The following is a 17884-nucleotide window of genomic DNA, read 5'->3' as shown; positions in this document are numbered from 1 at the left end:
AAGTCTTGCCAAAAACAAGACTGGTATCAACCTATTGGTTCCTTATTAAAGAGTGAAACTATAGAGGTGGCGGCATATCGCAACGTATCATCATGTGGACCCTAAACCCTAACCACGGATAGAATTTTGTCCAAAACCAACAAACATGATGATATTGGTCTCCACAAGCGTAAGTTCCTAGCAGAAGGGGAAGGGGCCGAGCAGGAGAGACAATTGGGGCGTGCTGAATGGTCACCATGGAGATCAGAGGGGACCCCTGCTTGGATGGGGCTTAAGAGGTCCACCGCAGTAAAGAGTGGGGAAACAAAACAAGGCAGAGAAGTGGAAGTGTGAGTGTGTCATACCTTCGGCTTGTCCCGTCTGGTTCTTGTGTGTTCCATTGGCTTGTGGCAGCACCGTCGTGCCATCGCTGAAGAAACATGAACACACTTTAATTTAGAATTAAAGAAATGGCAGTCTGGGTGTTTCTGTTAACTCAGAAGCCATTGCTAGACTGCGAAAGGCACGATTTGGCATGAAGACTCCTTCCGATTATAGTGCGTGAATGTCTTTTAATGGGAAGTTAATCTACTAATGATTATAGCACAACCTGTGGTACGAGTGAAGACTGCCAAGGTCATCGAAGACAAACACCAACAAGTCATTGTTTCAATTTATTTTTCTTGGTGGTTGTTTTTTTTTTTTTCATATTATTTGGTGGTTGTTTTTTTTCATATTATTTGAGAAGATGAATGTAGCAACATCTGATATCTAGAAATTGCACCCAAGGATGGACTAGACTAGATTCAACAATTCCCTTCCTGATAGCTTTGCTAATATACAAATACTATGGCTGCAACTCATGGTTATTTTTATAATCGATTATTTGGGCAATTAATTACACAATGAGATAAATGTCACTGTTTTTTCAATTACCTTAACAATTTAACTCGAAGTTGTTTTAGGCATGTGTAGGTAATGAAAACAAAATGGATGACTATTTCCTTCAAAAATAATATTTTACTACAGCTTCCTGACTTACTTGTAGTCTACAACTGTACTGTTTTAAGTACATAAAAGTTTTTAATAAAGGTTCTGAGTATATCAGGAAGAAAAATCCTGTTCCTTCAAATTAAAAAAAAAAAGGGCTGCTGGTTGACTTTTTTTCTTGTGGGCAAAGCGCTGATATAACTTGTGTCAATGACTCATTTATTTTCTTAAAACAAATTAAACAACAAAATCGAATAAAGACGAGGTAGATTGTAATGAATCAGTGTGCTTTGTCAAACAGTTGTTCATAAATACAATCCAAATCCAATTCCTAAGTACACTCTCTTGTATGACAATTCAGTTTTATTGGGAGTTTGTGTTAAAAGGAGACTAAGTGGTTATATGAACGGGTTTATGTGTGTGGTTTCTTTATAAAAATAAAAGACAACTTTACCATCCAACAATAACTCAAGTGCTAATATGCTACTCCAAAACAGAATACAAACGGGACACTTAAGACTAGGGATGGGAATTGATAGGATTTTTACGATTCCGATTCCATTATCGATATTGCTTAACGATTCGATTCTTTATCGATTCTCTTATCGATTCTAATTTGGGGAAAAAGAAGAACAAACGTTTTGATTGGCATCGAGTTTGTTTGATCAGAAGACACAACCGTACAAACTCACAACGAGTTTAAAAGAAGCCCAAAGCCTCAATGTTAACTGTGGCAATAAGTGGCAAATACACAAGAATGTCTAACATTTTACTGAAACATTTATCTAATAGAAATTAAAAATATTGGTATATATTGGCAGATAGGTTGTTGTTCTGCCTTTGGCAATACATGTTAAAGCAGGGGTCCCCAAACTTTTTCCTGTGAGGGCCACATAACTTTTCCCTTCTCTGATGAAGGGCCGGGGTCAGTTTGTAACAGAAAAAGTGTGACGATTGCAGAAGTGTATAAATGTAAAAAATTATTGTTTTTTCAGAAAGCCACAATCGAATAACCCTTTCTGGATTCTTTATAATAATAATAATAATAATTAATAATAAAAACACTATTAATTAAATAGATAATAACCAAATAACCCTCTCTGAATTCTTCAAGGAAAAGGCCAGGAAATAAATAACACGATTGAGAAAAAAAAAAAAATTCAAAATGGCCGGACCAAATGTGGAAGCGGGCCGTATTTGGCCGTATCTTATCGATTCTAATTTGGGGAAAAAGAAGAACAAACGTTTTGATTGGCATCGAGTTTGTTTGATCAGAAGACACAACCGTACAAACTCACAACGAGTTTAAAAGAAGCCCAAAGCCTCAATGTTAACTGTGGCAATAAGTGGCAAATACACAAGAATGTCTAACATTTTACTGAAACATTTATCTAATAGAAATTAAAAATATTGGTATATATTGGCAGATAGGTTGTTGTTCTGCCTTTGGCAATACATGTTAAAGCAGGGGTCCCCAAACTTTTTCCTGTGAGGGCCACATAACTTTTCCCTTCTCTGATGAAGGGCCGGGGTCAGTTTGTAACAGAAAAAGTGTGACGATTGCAGAAGTGTATAAATGTAAAAAATTATTGTTTTTTCAGAAAGCCACAATCGAATAACCCTTTCTGGATTCTTTATAATAATAATAATAATAATTAATAATAAAAACACTATTAATTAAATAGATAATAACCAAATAACCCTCTCTGAATTCTTCAAGGAAAAGGCCAGGAAATAAATAACACGATTGAGAAAAAAAAAAAAATTCAAAATGGCCGGACCAAATGTGGAAGCGGGCCGTATTTGGGCCGCGGGCCGCAGTTTGGGGACGTTGATGCAAACCTGTTTGTTATTGGGGACGAAATTGATTTGCTTCATTTCTATTCTTAGTTTCACTCTTCAAGTGATGGTTGAATAAAGTCAGCAAATTATACCAACGTCTTCTGCATCGTCATTTGGGAGTTTAGCTAGCTGTATAGCCAGGACTGAGCCTTAGCCTCTCTGTGAGGACAGCGCAGTCGTATTCCCTCCCGATGCAGTTATCTCCACCTTGCAATGACTGCAAGTCGCTTTGTTGTTTTTTCCTCGTGAAGTGAAGACACACTTTCGAGCGTTTGAACCTACGTGCTGTCATTGTTATGTTTATGGCTGCAATGCTCGTGCTTACCCGTCGTAACCTTTCATTTTCACACTCTTTCCTGGTGAAGTATAGTCAAACTTTGGAGCGAGTGGTTCTTGGCGCCATGCTAGTTTGATGTGTCTGGACAACAACACACGTCACGACACAATACGCGTCTTTAGGAATCGTTAAAGGGATCGTTAAGGCTTTTTCATTGTGATGTCGAGGCCTCGAAACACTCGGAACCGGTTCCGAATTGGAATCGGATTTCGATTCCCATCCCTACTTAAGACACTGATTAACACAACAGCTAACTAGTTTGGCGCTCTGTGCTAAGTAGTAACATCTCATCAACAAACAATACAATTGGCTTCATTTACTCACCTCTGACGGAGAAACTCGCATAAATATTATTGATTCAGCAACTAAACCTGAGTGTAGCAGTGAACTCTCTCTCCTGCTCTAATCACTGGCACGCACGCACCCTCACATTACACACAAACAAGCACCCAAACGGAATTTCTCATAGCTGCCGGGAAAAATCGATAAACAAATTCGTTGCCAAGCCCTTAATTCCACATTCATAGTTTTGATACCTTCAGTGAGAATCTACAAATGTAAATAGTCATGAAAATAAAGAGAAACCACAAATGAGAAGGTGTGTCCACACGTTTGGCCAGTACTTTACTGCTGCTGATGATGGACAAGAAAAGCAATGGTGCACCCTTAAATACACCCAAAGGTGTGTCTCAATTTAACCAAATTTTAACTTTAACTGGAATGTTTTCTCTTGAGCTACAAGCAGCTTCTCAAGACAATACAATACTGGGTTTTCTCAAATTGTTCAACTCATTGGCTGCCATTGACGGCGATGGTTTTCCAATCCGTTTGAAGTTGGCGGGCTGCCACCCTCCCAGTTTAGATGGATTAGACGCCCACTAGCGATAAATTTAGTGAGCTAGGTACCTGGCCAGAGTGGACTGTGAGAGTCGCTCCAGTGCAACAGAGCAAACAGGTTCAGTGAAGACCTTTGCAGACAAGGAGAAACGCTCATATTCTGAGGGAGAGATCAGGTAGAAACCTGCACACAAACAATAATTAGCCACACTTGGAATGTTGACAGCTGGTGTCTAATATTTTAATGATACATGACAAACTGTCATTCGCTCCTCACCCTGCCCATTTCTGGTAAAGACACATGATGCTATGCCACTGATGTCCTCTTTACGGATGCAGTCATAGCGCACCTAAAATGATAAACATGGGACAAAATTACATGACTGTAGGTTAGAGGTGACAAAGGTTATGATGAAAATCTTGTCAAACTACCTGTGGTCTGAGGCCAGGTATATTAAAAAGGTGCATGTCTCCCATGTTGGTGAGACACACCAGCGTGTGCTCACTGTAGTCTTCCTGAGCCGTGGAGTTGAAGACCACTAGGGCAACTTTCCTTACTCGGCAGCCCTCGTGAGCTGTTAACTTAAATTTCGTCTTAGCGCTCACCTTAGGAAGCGAGAACACCTAACGAGAGAGAGAAATTACATGTTGAAGTCCATGATTGCAAATTTTGAGAAACATACCACAATGTTTATCAAGGAAAGGCAAAATTCACAAAATGTTCCAACTACTCTGTGTTTTATAAGTAGTATTGCACCAGTACCGATACTAGTATCAGATACATCATTAAAATAGAGACATTGGTATCTAGGGTTGCCACCTGTCCCTTAAAATAAGGAACAATCCGAAATTGGGAATTTAATGCTGCTTTCCGTATTGAACTTATATGGAATATAAATGAATAGATACATTTCTATGCATTTTAGGAGTTTTGGGGATGTCTCTTTTTTTCTCTCTGCCTGTACAGCTTTGGGCGAGGGGGGGGGGGGGCATCCCATATTTCTTATTTCTGAAAGGTGGCAACCCTATCGGTATCGGCCTGTAGTCAGAAATACTGCGTTTTTGCTGCGCAATATGTACTCTTTGAGATTGTTTCCAACCACAGGTCACCCTTCCCAAGATGGCTACCAGTTACAAACACTTCTATAAAAGCAGCAGTGCCCGTCGCCCTTCCCAAATGGCCACCAATGACAAATGCTGCCGAAGAAACAGCAGAAGCAAAAGAAAAATTGTTGTTTTAGCCTAGGGAGAGTTTTTATTCTAGCAAGTGTTGTTGAATTTAGCAGTCGCATTTTGAATGCATATATGTATATATGTAATACTTTAAATGGTGAAAAAATGTCAAATGGTTATATCAGCCAGGATTTGAAGTTTTATGAAAACTGACATGAGATTCTAAAAATGTTAGCTTGTTAGAAGGAGGGAAAACTGGCAGAAGTAGGCTAGCGAACCTGCATCCACTGTTAGCATAGTTGATTGGCATATGAGCAATTCTGGCAAAAAAAAAAAATCCATATTCATAATGTAAAAGTACGCAAATCCAACACCAATTTCTTATGTTGTAAAAAAAAAAAATGTTTTCTTTGTAGTTGGACAATTAAAGTTTCTCTTTAAACCTCAAGGAGCACAGGACCTACGCTAATGTGGTATAATGGCATTGTGGACTTAATACAAAATCAGGCTTGATACCAAACTGAAAACGCATTTATTAAAAAAGAAAATTGGGGGACTAGGTTTTAGAGCTGTCACCTATACCATATAGGCAGAAAGGCTGTTAAGCTGTGTCTGACCAAGCCATGATAACAATTAATTTTCATTTAAGTGAGTATGCAGTAATTTAGTACTAAAAGGGGCAAAAAATTGTATACGTTTTGAAAAAGCGTGGTGTCAATACAGTATCGGCCGATGGCACAGAAGCTGAATCGGTATTGGGAAATACTGCCATGGTCGTGGACCAAATTAAACATCAAGTGAGGCAACACTAAATTGTATTTAGTTACCTTGAGTTGTTCTTCAGAGGCGATGAGCACAGAATGAGGATTGGACATATCAGGAGCAATGGAGAGGTCCTGTGAAGCTTCATAAGGCTCTGGTAGAGGTTTAGCACGTCCGTCCAACACACAGATGGACACCACAGGAGCCCTGTGCATCAACTGGATCTCTTTGCCCAACACTGCCTCCACACAAGCGGCGCTTTCACCCGCGACCCCCCGCTCAGAGCCGCGCCCCGAGCCCACACCGGGTACCTCAAGAGCGTAAGCGTACACGCTGCCCGAGTTAGTGCCGGCCCACAGCGTGGGTCCGTGGTGTGTACCTGGACAAAAAAAGTACCATTTTAGCTAGAATACTTGTTTTTAAAAGATGCTACAAGAGTGTAGGTTCTAAGTGTGAGCTGTGACCAGTAAGAGTGCTTGCATACGTTTGTACTGTGTTTATGCCATTTACTTTTATCCTGGGGTTCAATAAACAATTAATTTAAAAAACATTGGTGGCTGTAGTTCTCATTTCTCACATGCGAGGGCATTACTGTAAATCATTTATCGATATGGTGTCGTATCCCAATAGGTTATCAATATGCACCTGCCAAGAATTGACGGATCTTTCTAAAAAGATGTCAATGTCCAATAAAGTATCCGACGGCTTGCTACCAAATTTTCCACGAGAATAGAATGTTAGCTCATAAGCTGCCATAGACATCAAATTCCTTTTGACTGGGAAGGGCGAATGAAAGCCCAGTCAAAATGAGTTTTTGTCTAGCGCTAACAATGACACTAAAACATGATCATTTAAAGTTCTAAGTCTTAAAGGCTTCCCAGTTTCAATGAATGGAACAGCTATCAATGTCAGACAATGAGTTGTAAAAAAAAAAAAATAATAATAAAGATGCTCATTTGTTGCAATAATATAGTGTTGCTGTATTTGTTTACCACAGGAGTGTCTATACTAGGGCTGCAGCTATCGATTATTTTAGTAGTCGATTAATCGATGAACTAGTTAGTTCAAAAAAATCGAGTAATTGGATAGGGAAAAAAATACCTGACCTGAGCCTCAAACAGTATAAAAAAATAAACAGGATATAGTATGTACAACAAAAGAACAATTGGCTATCTTACATAGCAAAAGTCCGCTAGCTTAAATGCTATAAAATGCCCATTTTTTTTTTTTTTTAAACAATACTCTCAACAAATTGTTCAAACACATATTCCCACAAAAAACGGCTAAATATACCTGTAAACTAAATTACAAATGCATTACAAAAACATCTCAAAGAAAAACTTATGTTGGTCTTTACAGGAAGCAGCTGGATTCAGCGATGGGAAATGAGGCAGACTTGAGGGCAGTGTGTCCACCAAAATCAATAACACTAAAGGCAAACACTATAAAAACAAACCATTACAATGCCACTGTAATTAAACGAATACTCGAAGTAGCAAAATTTAATTCGAAAATGTTTTTCTAATCAAATACTCAAGTTAATAATAATCGTTTCAGCACTAGTCTAAACTATTCCACATAGGGCTGCAGTGGGTGCTGGACATTTTCATTTCATTGGTTAAACTGTGCTCAAATGTTAGAAACAAAAACCAGGACCCACAGTGGCCCTTGCAGACCGGTTTGGACCTGCCTTGAACTCCACACTCACCGCTGTTCCAGCGATAGAGTCTGGCGACCGTTCCGTGGATCAGATTCCTAGGGCGGAGTAAGCCACAGCAAACAGACAGCAGAGTGGACCAATCAGCGACGGGCAGACATGACGTTGGTAAAGCGACAAGAAACTCTAGCGCGAAGAAGCACATCTTCTTTTAAAAGAAATGCTTCCAGTGCTGTCAGTTGCTGGGGTTTTAGCGACTTGATGTGTTTTTGATGACGTTGCTCGTTAAGAACACGTCACACAAATAAACGAATCTAATTGCACAGTTACTTTCTTTCGGACTCCAGAGGCCAATAAGGAGCAGGGAGAACAGTCTGGCCGTGCCAGGAAAGGTTTGGAGTTTGGACCCCCCTGTTTTACAACCATGTTGCAATTATATCGTGTTCTATTTTTTACAGAAATATTGCACTAAAATATTCTGTCTTTGAGGAAGACAACAGTTTTTGACTGATTTTCCGAAACATTATTGTTCTCTATTTACCGGCTTGATATGTATCTTAGAATATCGTAGATTTCCTGACGCATACATTGATAATTATTGAATCGACAAATTGTGATTATCATTATCATGAGCCTTGTATCGCAAATTATATCGTAAAGTAGTAAGAGATTTCCAAGTCAAATGAAAACGATGTTAAAAAAAACAAAAACAAAACAAAGTGAGCCCGCACTATTTTCTGAAGAGAGCTTGCTATGAATAGAAATTGCCACCTCAACTCAACTCACAATGTTTTTCAGAGAAAAACAGAATAGGTTAAAAAGGAAAACAGTACAATACTGCCCATATGCAGGCAGTTCTCTATAGCAGAGATTTTCATAACAGAAATGTAGGTGCGTTTTATTGGAAAAAGAAACAAACAATATAGCGGGGTGGCGTTCGGTGAACTGTGATGCTATCTAAGGCTAGGTTCAGACCGCAGGTCTTAATGCACAAATCAATTTTTTTCGTTTTTCTGACACGAGTGAGGCATTAACTTGACTGTCTGAACGGGAAGAAGACGCATAGAACTGGACCATTTAAAATACGATCTAGGTCACTTTCATATGTGGTTAAAATCCGATCTGGGCCACATTTTTCTAGAATGTGGAGGTCTGAACTGTCAAGTTTCCCAAATTGGAATTTATGCAGCAATTACATCAGCAATGAGAGAGAGAGGCAGCGATGGAGCTGTGCATTAGCGTTAGCCACTAGCTTGAACTCTGTTTTAGGCAGGAGGCGGGCTTGACCACAGTCATAAGAAAAAAAAAAGAAAAAAAAAAAAAGAACAAGCCTGAGAATGCTTGGTTTTCTTTCTGTACGCCAAATGAGCAATATTTCATTATTGCTTACACAGTCGGGGGCAAACTGACTGTATGTGTGTGCGTTATGCATTCACAGTGTGTGCATGCGCTCTATCAATCCATATAAACTTTGAATGTAAGACTAAACAGATTATTTAGGTCCTCTTTTTGGAAATCAAAATATGATCACCCTAGAATGACGTAGAGTCAGCATGTGTAGCCATTTATTTTGATGCTTCTGCGCATGCGGGTCAGTTTACTCAGCACATATTGAATTGCCAGTGAGTGCGCTTGTGTACTTGAACGGGCACTGTAATACTTGAACGGGCACGCCAAAAAAACAGATGATGAAAAATCGGAATTGTGCATTATGACCTGCTGTATGAACCTAGCCTGATAGTATTGACTAGCGAGTTAACGCACCATCACGTAGAAAGGTGTCTGCAAAGCACAAACATCGAACAACTCCCGACAACGAATCGTCTGCTGATCGAGGTTCAATCCTTCGTTGGATCGGCGCCATTTCCTCATGCTCAGCAAGGGCAGCGTTGGCCTCTTGGACCTTTCCAGAATATAAATCACAAAATATTTAAAACAATTTAGGTGATGAATAGTCTCTTCTTTTGAAGTTTGAACAGGACGTACCTTGCTGGCAGGTGTGGTGATGGTGCGCTTCTTTCCAGAGACTCGACTCTTGCGGATTCGCCTGAAACTCTGCCGTAAGGACTTTTTCAAAGACTTGACTCTTGAGAGGGGGCCCTCCATAGCCAGGGAGTCATTGGGATGTAAGGTACATCTAGAGGATAGACATTGGATCAGGATTTGGAACAATATAGCCAAAATGTACGAGCGGTCGTAATACCTGGCCAAGACCGCATTTCTTCTGTGGTAGTCAAAGAGGCCAAAGCCATGACTGGTCCCAAAGGCGATGAGATTCCACTCGGCATGCAGCGCGACAGATGTGACAGAAGCTGGCGGCATGCATTGCACCAGCACCTGAGGCTGAAAGCCGGGAGGGAAAGGGGCAGGTTTGAGGCGCGGTTCCAGTCGATCGTGGCCCTTCCACGTGAAGCCCTCTCTGTCCTGGAGCAGATCGACGACTGAGACGTCCACCGTGTGGTCTGAGCTGTCGTCGCTCAGACTGAGAACGATCACCTGAGGGAAGCGGGAAAACGCACAGACACACTCAGTAATACCACAAAAGTCTGCTGGAAACAAAGCTAGTTGCACAATAAAAGATGAAATACTGATCGAGTTAAATTGCTCTCTGGCAACAAAACAGAGCAGTGAAGATGTCTGGTCAAAACCCAAGGATAGAAAAAAGTTGTGTAAAGCAAGGGCTATCGAATAGAACTATTACACGCAGACTGGCGATCCCTCATTTTATTTCTTGTATTTTAAAACTACGAACGTAATTTATGCTATGATATCTAGATTATCTGTTAAAATGAATTGATTAAAACCACAGCGGAGCAATTCATATGTTAGAACAGAAAGGCGACTTGACATGATCAAGTATCAGTGGAATTGAATTAGGCCATTTAGAGATGTAAATGTCCACGCATGACTTACATTTAGCAATGCACATAAATTGCTAACGTGTTATTTAATGGTCCATTACTTTACCTGCCCAGCTGTGCCTGCCACCAACAACTTGTTGCTGTACTTGCATAGGCTGATCTTCTGAATGCCCAGACGGGGATCATCACTGTACGGGTCAAAACACCCCACCTTGACACACACATACACACTATATTAGAGAAAATGTTGCAATGAAGTGTTGTTGGCAGCCCTTTTAATTTTTGTCTTCTGGACGAAAATACTTATTAGTCATATTTTAGACATTTCAAAATATGTTCGTCTTAGTTAGTCGACAGTTACTCAAAATGTTTTTGTCTGCAAAATTCAAACGTTTTAGTCCAAAAATAAAGGTTTCCAACAATTTTGAATGGACATAGAAGAGCACATTTGTAGCATCTATTCGGACAACGCCAACTTTGTGACGAAAATATACAGTCAGCAGGAAAAGCAGTACGTAATCTTTAATTAAACCCACCTTGAAGCTACGAATAGTATATATAAAAAAAACTTGTCCAAGCATTTAAGAGGATGTTCGCCAGGCTAAAGTTGATGCTAATACTAAGCTAACGCAACGAATTACATTTAGTGTGTGATGATCACTCAGCACAGGCCTTTAAAGGCAAAACCAATATTGCATATTCTCTCTTCCCAAGGTAACAAATACATACATACAAATATGTTTCCGAACAAGCAAGATTGAGTGCAGCCTAGCTTGAAACACATTCTAAACTCGGGTGAGGAGAGTGACGGAGAGGCGCAGCACATCTCACGAGTGACGCTACCCAAACACTGCTACAATGCAAGCTGACGTACTCCATGTACAATATGAAAATGTTGACATTGAGAACATATGATGGAAACGATGTCGCATATTCCTTGTCGTCTTCTCAGAAAAACTCAAAAACTGGCATTTGTCTCATTATGTTCTAGTCTCGCAAGACACGTTTTTAGCTGGTCATAATCTTAATTTGTTCGTCGACGAAATATTTTCGTTATTGTCATTGTTGAGAAAAACAACACTGTTGCAAAGCAATACAATTACTGAAACATACAGATGAATTTGCGCAGGTGTGACCCGATATAGCAGCCAAGAAAGAGGTCAGAAAACAGAACCGACACGGCAGCAATGTACCTACAATTATAGTTGGTAAATAGGGATGTTGCAGATACGATCATAAGATTGAAAATCGGGCCCGATTGTATCATTTTAAAAAGGACTGGAATTGGTTGAAAAGAATTTTTTAAAAATGTTTTTATTTATATTTTTTAAGAGCAACAAAATAACCCACAGATATAGGGTTATTGCATAAAATTACAGTATATATATAGTATAATATACATTTTATACTCTACTAGTAACAGTATGGCCCGGCATTGCTCGGGTTTGTGTAACATGAACGCAATACAACAGAATAGTAGATAAAACATACAGTGGGGAGAACAAGTATTTGATACACTGCCGATTTTGCTGGTTTTCCCACTTGCAAGCCATGTAGCGGTCTGTAATTTGTATCATAAGTTCTCTTCAACTGAGAGGGATGGAATCTAATACAAAAATCCAGAAAATCACATTGTATCATTTTTAAATAATAAATTTGTATTTAACTGCATGAAATAAGTATTTGATACATTACCAACTAGTAAATATTTCGGCTCTTAGTTCTTTTTTGAGAACCCTTCCTGTTCTCCACTCATTACCGGAAGTAACTGCACCTGTTTGAACTTGTTACCTGTATAGAAGACACCTGTTCACATGCTCAAACAGACAAACTCCAACCTCTCCACAATGGCCAAGACCAAAGAGCTGTGTAAGGACATCAGGGATAAAATAATAGACCTGCACAAGGCTGGGATGGGCTACAGTAAAATAAGCAAGCAGCTTGGTGAGAAGGTAACAACTGTTGGAGCGATTATTAGAAAATGGAAGAAGTTCAAGTTGACGGTCAATCTGTCTCGTTCTGGGGCTCCATGCAAGATCTCACCTCGTGGGGCATCACTGATCATGAGGAAGGTGAGGGATCAGCCCAGAACTACACGGCAGGACCTGGTCAATGACCTTAAGAGAGCTGGAACCACAGTCTCGAACCATCGGAAACAAATTACGCAGTCATGGATTAAAATCCTATACAGCGCACGCAAGGTCCCGCTGCTGAAGCCAGTGCATGTCCAGACACATCTGAAGTTTGCCACTGACCATCTGGATGATCCAGAGGAGCAATGGGAGAAGGTCATGTGGTCGGATGAGACCAAAATGGAACTTTTTGGTCTAAATTCGGCTCGTCGTGTTTGGAGGAAACAGGATGAGTACAACCCCAAGAACACCATCCCAACCATGAAACATGGAGGAGGAAACATTTTTTGGGGCTGCTTCTCTGCCAAGGGTAAAGGACGACTGCACCGTATTGAGGGGAGGATGGATGGGGCTATGTATCGCCAGATCTTGGCTGACAACCTCCTTCCTTTAGTGAGAGCCCTGAAGATGGGTCGTGGCTGGGTCTTCCAGCATGACAACGACCCAAAGCACACAGCTAAGGCAACTAAAGAGTGGCTCCGTAAGAAGCATCTTAAGGTCCTGGAGTGGCCTAGCCAGTCACCAGATCTGAACCCGATAGAAAATCTATGGAGGGAGCTGAAAGTCCGTGTTGCCCGGCAGCAGCCCCGAAACCTGAAGGCTCTGGAGAAGATCTGCATGTAGGAGCGGGCCAAAATCCCTGCTGCAGTTTGTGCAAACCTTGTCAAGGACTACAGGAAATGTTTGGTATCTGTAATAGCAAACAAAGGTTTCTGTACCAAATATTAAGTTCGATTTTTGACTTATTTCGACTTATTTCATGCAATTAAATGCAAATGTATTATTTAAAAATCATACACCGTGATTTTGTTTTTTTGTATTAGATTCCGTCCCTCACAGTTGAAGAGAACTTATGATACAAATTACAGACCTCTACATGCTTTGCAAGTGGGAAAACCAGCAAAATCGGCAGTGTATCAAATACTTGTTCTCCCCACTGTACTTTCCTTTGAGATGCAGCTGTAATGTGGTAATAGTAAAAGGAAACCATAAAATGTTTAATGCGCAATCACTTTTCCATCACTGTGTACAGTATGAATATCCAACCGAAATGAATCCCTTAGTAATAATATTGCAGAAAATTGTACATTTTCTTGAAATCCAGCATCTTCTTCTGGAGTACTCAAAGCGATAACGTATCATCACAGCGCACCTTAATTTGTACATTAAACCGTAAAGTTTGAACGCCAACTGCGGCATTGCAATCGTAAGAGACTCGTCTTTTGCCCATAAAACGGTGCTGTCGCTTCAGAATTAGGGATTTTCTATGCTAATAGAATAGAATAAAAGTTTCGAATTAATTTTTCGCAATAAATGGAGGCCTAAGGAGATCAAACCCATCTAAGAACACTCGCAAACACTTATAGTACAAATGTGTACATTTTCAAGAAAATCGTTTGAGCCGTTTCGGAGTCCATAGAGAACGTACTCACACACAAAGTTCCATTTATACAGCTAATCCCCTGGTTTCGCTCGCTGTCTAGCTAGGACCTAGCTCCAACGTCTTGGAGAGGATAGTACAATTACGTATAATACATGTTTTTGGATAGTTATCTTGAGATTTATTGGAATTTAGGGGTAGTTAAAGGGTTAATTCTGATTTATGCGAAAATTCGGGTTACGTCGCCAGCGTAGGAACGGAACTCATTCGTAATCCGGGGACTACCTGTATATACATTTAAATATTTATAATTACACCACTGAAGCAACGAAGAGAAAATGTCCAGCAACAGCGGGAAAAATCACAGCCAAAATAGCTCAATACATAACTTTCGGTGACCAACCTCATTTTTTATGTTTGTTGATTTATGTTTAACTGAATGTGTAATTTGTTTGCAGCCTTATTTTGTGCTCTATGCTGCACAACTGATGTTTTTATCGCTTCATTTAAAGAATTGTTGCACAACTCTTTTATATGGCTAGCATGTTGACATCTACAGCAACTTACTTTTTATTCAGTACATGCACAACAATATTCTCCCCTCATACATACATTACTCAGGAAAATCTGTCTCTCATATACACATACTGAATTCCCAAAGAATCTCCTGGAAGTTGGTCACAGAAAACAGTGGGGCCTGGTTTTCATTACTGACAAGCGGGGGAAAAAAAGAAAAAGACTCATCCCATAAGAGGGCCCCATTCCTGAACATGCTGCGCAGTTACCACGGCAGATAAGCATGTGTTTGCACACAGGCAAGTGCGTGGGAAGTGAAAGGAATATGAAAACACACTAAACAGGTGTTTTTCGTGAAGACTACGGGTGTTACGATACCAAAATTTTCAACTCTATATCAATACGCCAAAAAAAATGCACCCTCACACCAATTAGCCTATCACTAGTAGATGCCAAATCCATAGATGTGCAATGGGAGCTAATGAGTTCACAAGGAAAATGCAAAAATATCCTCCATTACTATCAAGAAAAATTCAATTTACCCCATAAAAAAAAATTCTGGTGACCTGAATCGTGCAAAAACTAAGGATTGATATTTGTGCAATCAAATATTGTATCTAATACAACCTTTCAGTATCGACTCGCGGATACTTTAGACAACGCTACTGAAGACACACAGACTATCAAATGCACTGAAGATAGGCTGTAAACTGGGTCTTAAAAAGTCCTTATTCATTTTAACTAAAATCAACACAAACATTGCTTCTATCATCAATTCCCATCAACGCAAGTCTGTGCACATCCCTTCTGTTGCTGCGAAGTCACATTTGCAACCAATACAGTCTGTATGTCTTCTAATAACGGGGAAAATGTGGCGAGTCTGACTGAAAGCCAAACACATGAAACCAATCTGATGAGAAATTAGGCCATTGAGTGAGTGCATGCACGTGACCCACAGTGTTTTGATTCTCACATTGCTCCCAGTTGTGAGAAAAGAAATTAAATCTCGCTTATTCTCCCACTCTCATTTGTTCTGTTCTCACCTTCCTGAATGGAGGCCATTCTTCCTCCTGCAGCATGTCAGGATCGTCACTAGGGTCCTGAGGCTCATCGCAGGGGTCGCAGTCCGTGTGGAAGACATTGGCTGTGCTCAGTTTGTACAGTGGTGTAAGAGCGATCCCGGACGCGTCCCAGAAACGCACAGTTCCATCTTCATGTCTGTGAAATGCAAATTGTGTCAACAAATCTTGTAATAAGTGACACTTCAATGTAGTGCCGCAACGATTAAATGATTAACTCGAGTAATTCAATTAGGAAAAAAAGCTTTCAATCAAATTTTGCTGCTTCAAGGATTCATTTAATTGGAGTGGCGTTTTAATGGTTTGTTTTCAAAGTGTTTACATATAGTTTTTTGATTTGGGTGGATACACTGTCCTCTAGTTGCAACAGTGAATATGATACAACTCGTCTAACAGCTGAATCCAACTGCTCCTTGTTAAGGTCAACATAAGGTTATAAGTTTTTGTTTTTGCTAATATGTTTGTTTATAAATTCGTAATTGAGTTTAAAGTATAGTATATTTAGAATTTTGTGGGAATATGTGTTTGAACAATTTGTCAAAAGCATTGTTAAAAAAAAAAAAAAAGAAAAAGTTAGCATTTCATAGCATTTAAGCTAGCGGACTTTTGCTATGCAAGTTAGCCAGTTCTTGTTATATTTAGATCCTCATTTATTTATACTGTTTAAGGCTAAGCTCACGTATTTTCATTCTTTTTAAAATGCATTTATTGTTGTGAAATTATTCTTGTGAAATTAAAGTGCAATACCGCATCTTTTGAAGAAACACTCGAGAATTTTATTTTGTATTCGCATTTAATGCTCTTTTGAAAGTGCAATCTTAGCATGCCATTGTTTTACATCTCCTAAAATTTATTCTGCAACACATTTAATGTTCCTAATCAGATTCCTCAATTATTCAAATTAACTAGTTGATAATCGATTATTAAATAATCGATAGCTGCAGCCCTACTTCAATGTGCACGTGTCTCTAATGGGACACCTTTGAAGATGGTTACACTAAGAGTATGTCTTTTCTGATACCTTTGTCTTATTTTAAGAGTTGTTGGAATTGTGGGATCTCTCAAAATCCGATGTTTTACCTATTTAGCTCTGAGCCAATACTGCTTCTGCCAAACATGAGTCCTTGGGTTACCTCGTTTGAAACCCTAACTCAGCTTTCCACATTAGGGTTTCAAACCTAACTCTGGTTTGATTTTATGGTTTGGTTTGAAACCCTACTTTGAAATCCTAACTTTGAATGAAACACTACTATGGATCCCTAACTTTGCTTTTAAACCCTAAGTCGAAACCCTAACTAGAGCTTGAAACACATTGTGTGCACATTAAAACGTTGCCATGGCAATGCAAGAAAGATTTAGCTTGCAAATATTTTGGAATAAATATCAGGCTCAAGTGTGAAACTGAAAAAAAAGGTATCATAACTGAGTACATGATTCCAAAATCACCATACATGTCCGTGCATGTGTGTGCAGGTACCCTGTCAAAAGCAGCTCTTGTTGTTTCGGTGGAGGAGCCAGGTTTTTCCCTCCACATATGGGCCAGCTCTTCAAATACAAACAATTCATTTTAATTCAAAGTTTGAAATATAATCACAGAAACAACCAACTCATTAGCTGCCATAGTCATCCAATCGCGTGGCTCTTTTTTTTTTTATCTTTCTGCTGTGAATTTACATGATTTAATCACACATGATGTCCATCCATTTAAACTAGCAAGTTTCGTTCATTCGCTGCCACCCTCACAGTTCAAATGGATTAGACGTGTATCGCTGTCAATGGCAGCCAATGAGTTAATGTCACATATAAAACTGTATTGTGAGCACTGATCAAAGTATACAGGCTCCGTCTGACAGACCACATGAACGAGCTTGTGCAGACAGCAGACAAATCTTTAATCGGCTTTGCTCCTTAGTGTGTATCTGATTTGGCTTTGTACAGAAAATAGACCGATTCATGAGCGCCAAATGTGAGCGCATTCGTGCAAATCTGCCACTGATGAAACACCTGATCAAAGCTGCAAAGTCATTGCAAAGCTTTTAACTGACAATGTTCTCCTGTTCACTAACAGTGTAACTGGCTAAACATCACTACAAAAACTTTATCACTATAATTACTAGGAGTGTCCCCAATCTGATCATGTCATTGGAAATCAGGCCCAATCACGTCATTTACATCGGGTTTTCAAAATATGTTTATTTAACTTGGTTTTTAAGTATTAAAGTCATTGGCTTCCATTGACGGTGCTAGACGTCCAATCCAGTCAAAATTAATTGGACGTCATCTAGCGATGTCTGGCAGCCAGTGACCTAACACTATTCTAATGAAAGATTTTGCGAGC

The 17884-nt window shown here is 39.6% G+C and overlaps 1 protein-coding gene across 1 annotated transcript in view; it reads right to left on the bottom strand.

Moving 5' to 3' along the window:
* llgl1 (LLGL scribble cell polarity complex component 1) overlaps positions 1–17884 on the bottom strand; it is a 71361-nt gene that overhangs the window by 5824 nt on the left and 47653 nt on the right. The window contains exons 11-21 of the mRNA XM_057860826.1: positions 17024–17091; positions 15511–15685; positions 10545–10649; positions 9781–10073; positions 9564–9714; positions 9342–9480; positions 5986–6299; positions 4418–4609; positions 4263–4335; positions 4055–4169; positions 345–409 (exon numbers count right to left, since the gene is read on the bottom strand). Coding sequence (XP_057716809.1) covers positions 345–409; positions 4055–4169; positions 4263–4335; positions 4418–4609; positions 5986–6299; positions 9342–9480; positions 9564–9714; positions 9781–10073; positions 10545–10649; positions 15511–15685; positions 17024–17091 — 1690 coding nt within the window. The remainder of the gene's footprint in view (positions 1–344; positions 410–4054; positions 4170–4262; positions 4336–4417; positions 4610–5985; positions 6300–9341; positions 9481–9563; positions 9715–9780; positions 10074–10544; positions 10650–15510; positions 15686–17023; positions 17092–17884) is intronic.

Source organism: Corythoichthys intestinalis, chromosome 16 (assembly GCF_030265065.1).
Source record: "Corythoichthys intestinalis isolate RoL2023-P3 chromosome 16, ASM3026506v1, whole genome shotgun sequence".
Taxonomy (NCBI): domain Eukaryota; kingdom Metazoa; phylum Chordata; class Actinopteri; order Syngnathiformes; family Syngnathidae; genus Corythoichthys; species Corythoichthys intestinalis.
The sequence above is the reverse complement of the archived record's forward strand: the minus strand, read 5'-3'. Positions and strand labels throughout refer to the sequence as shown.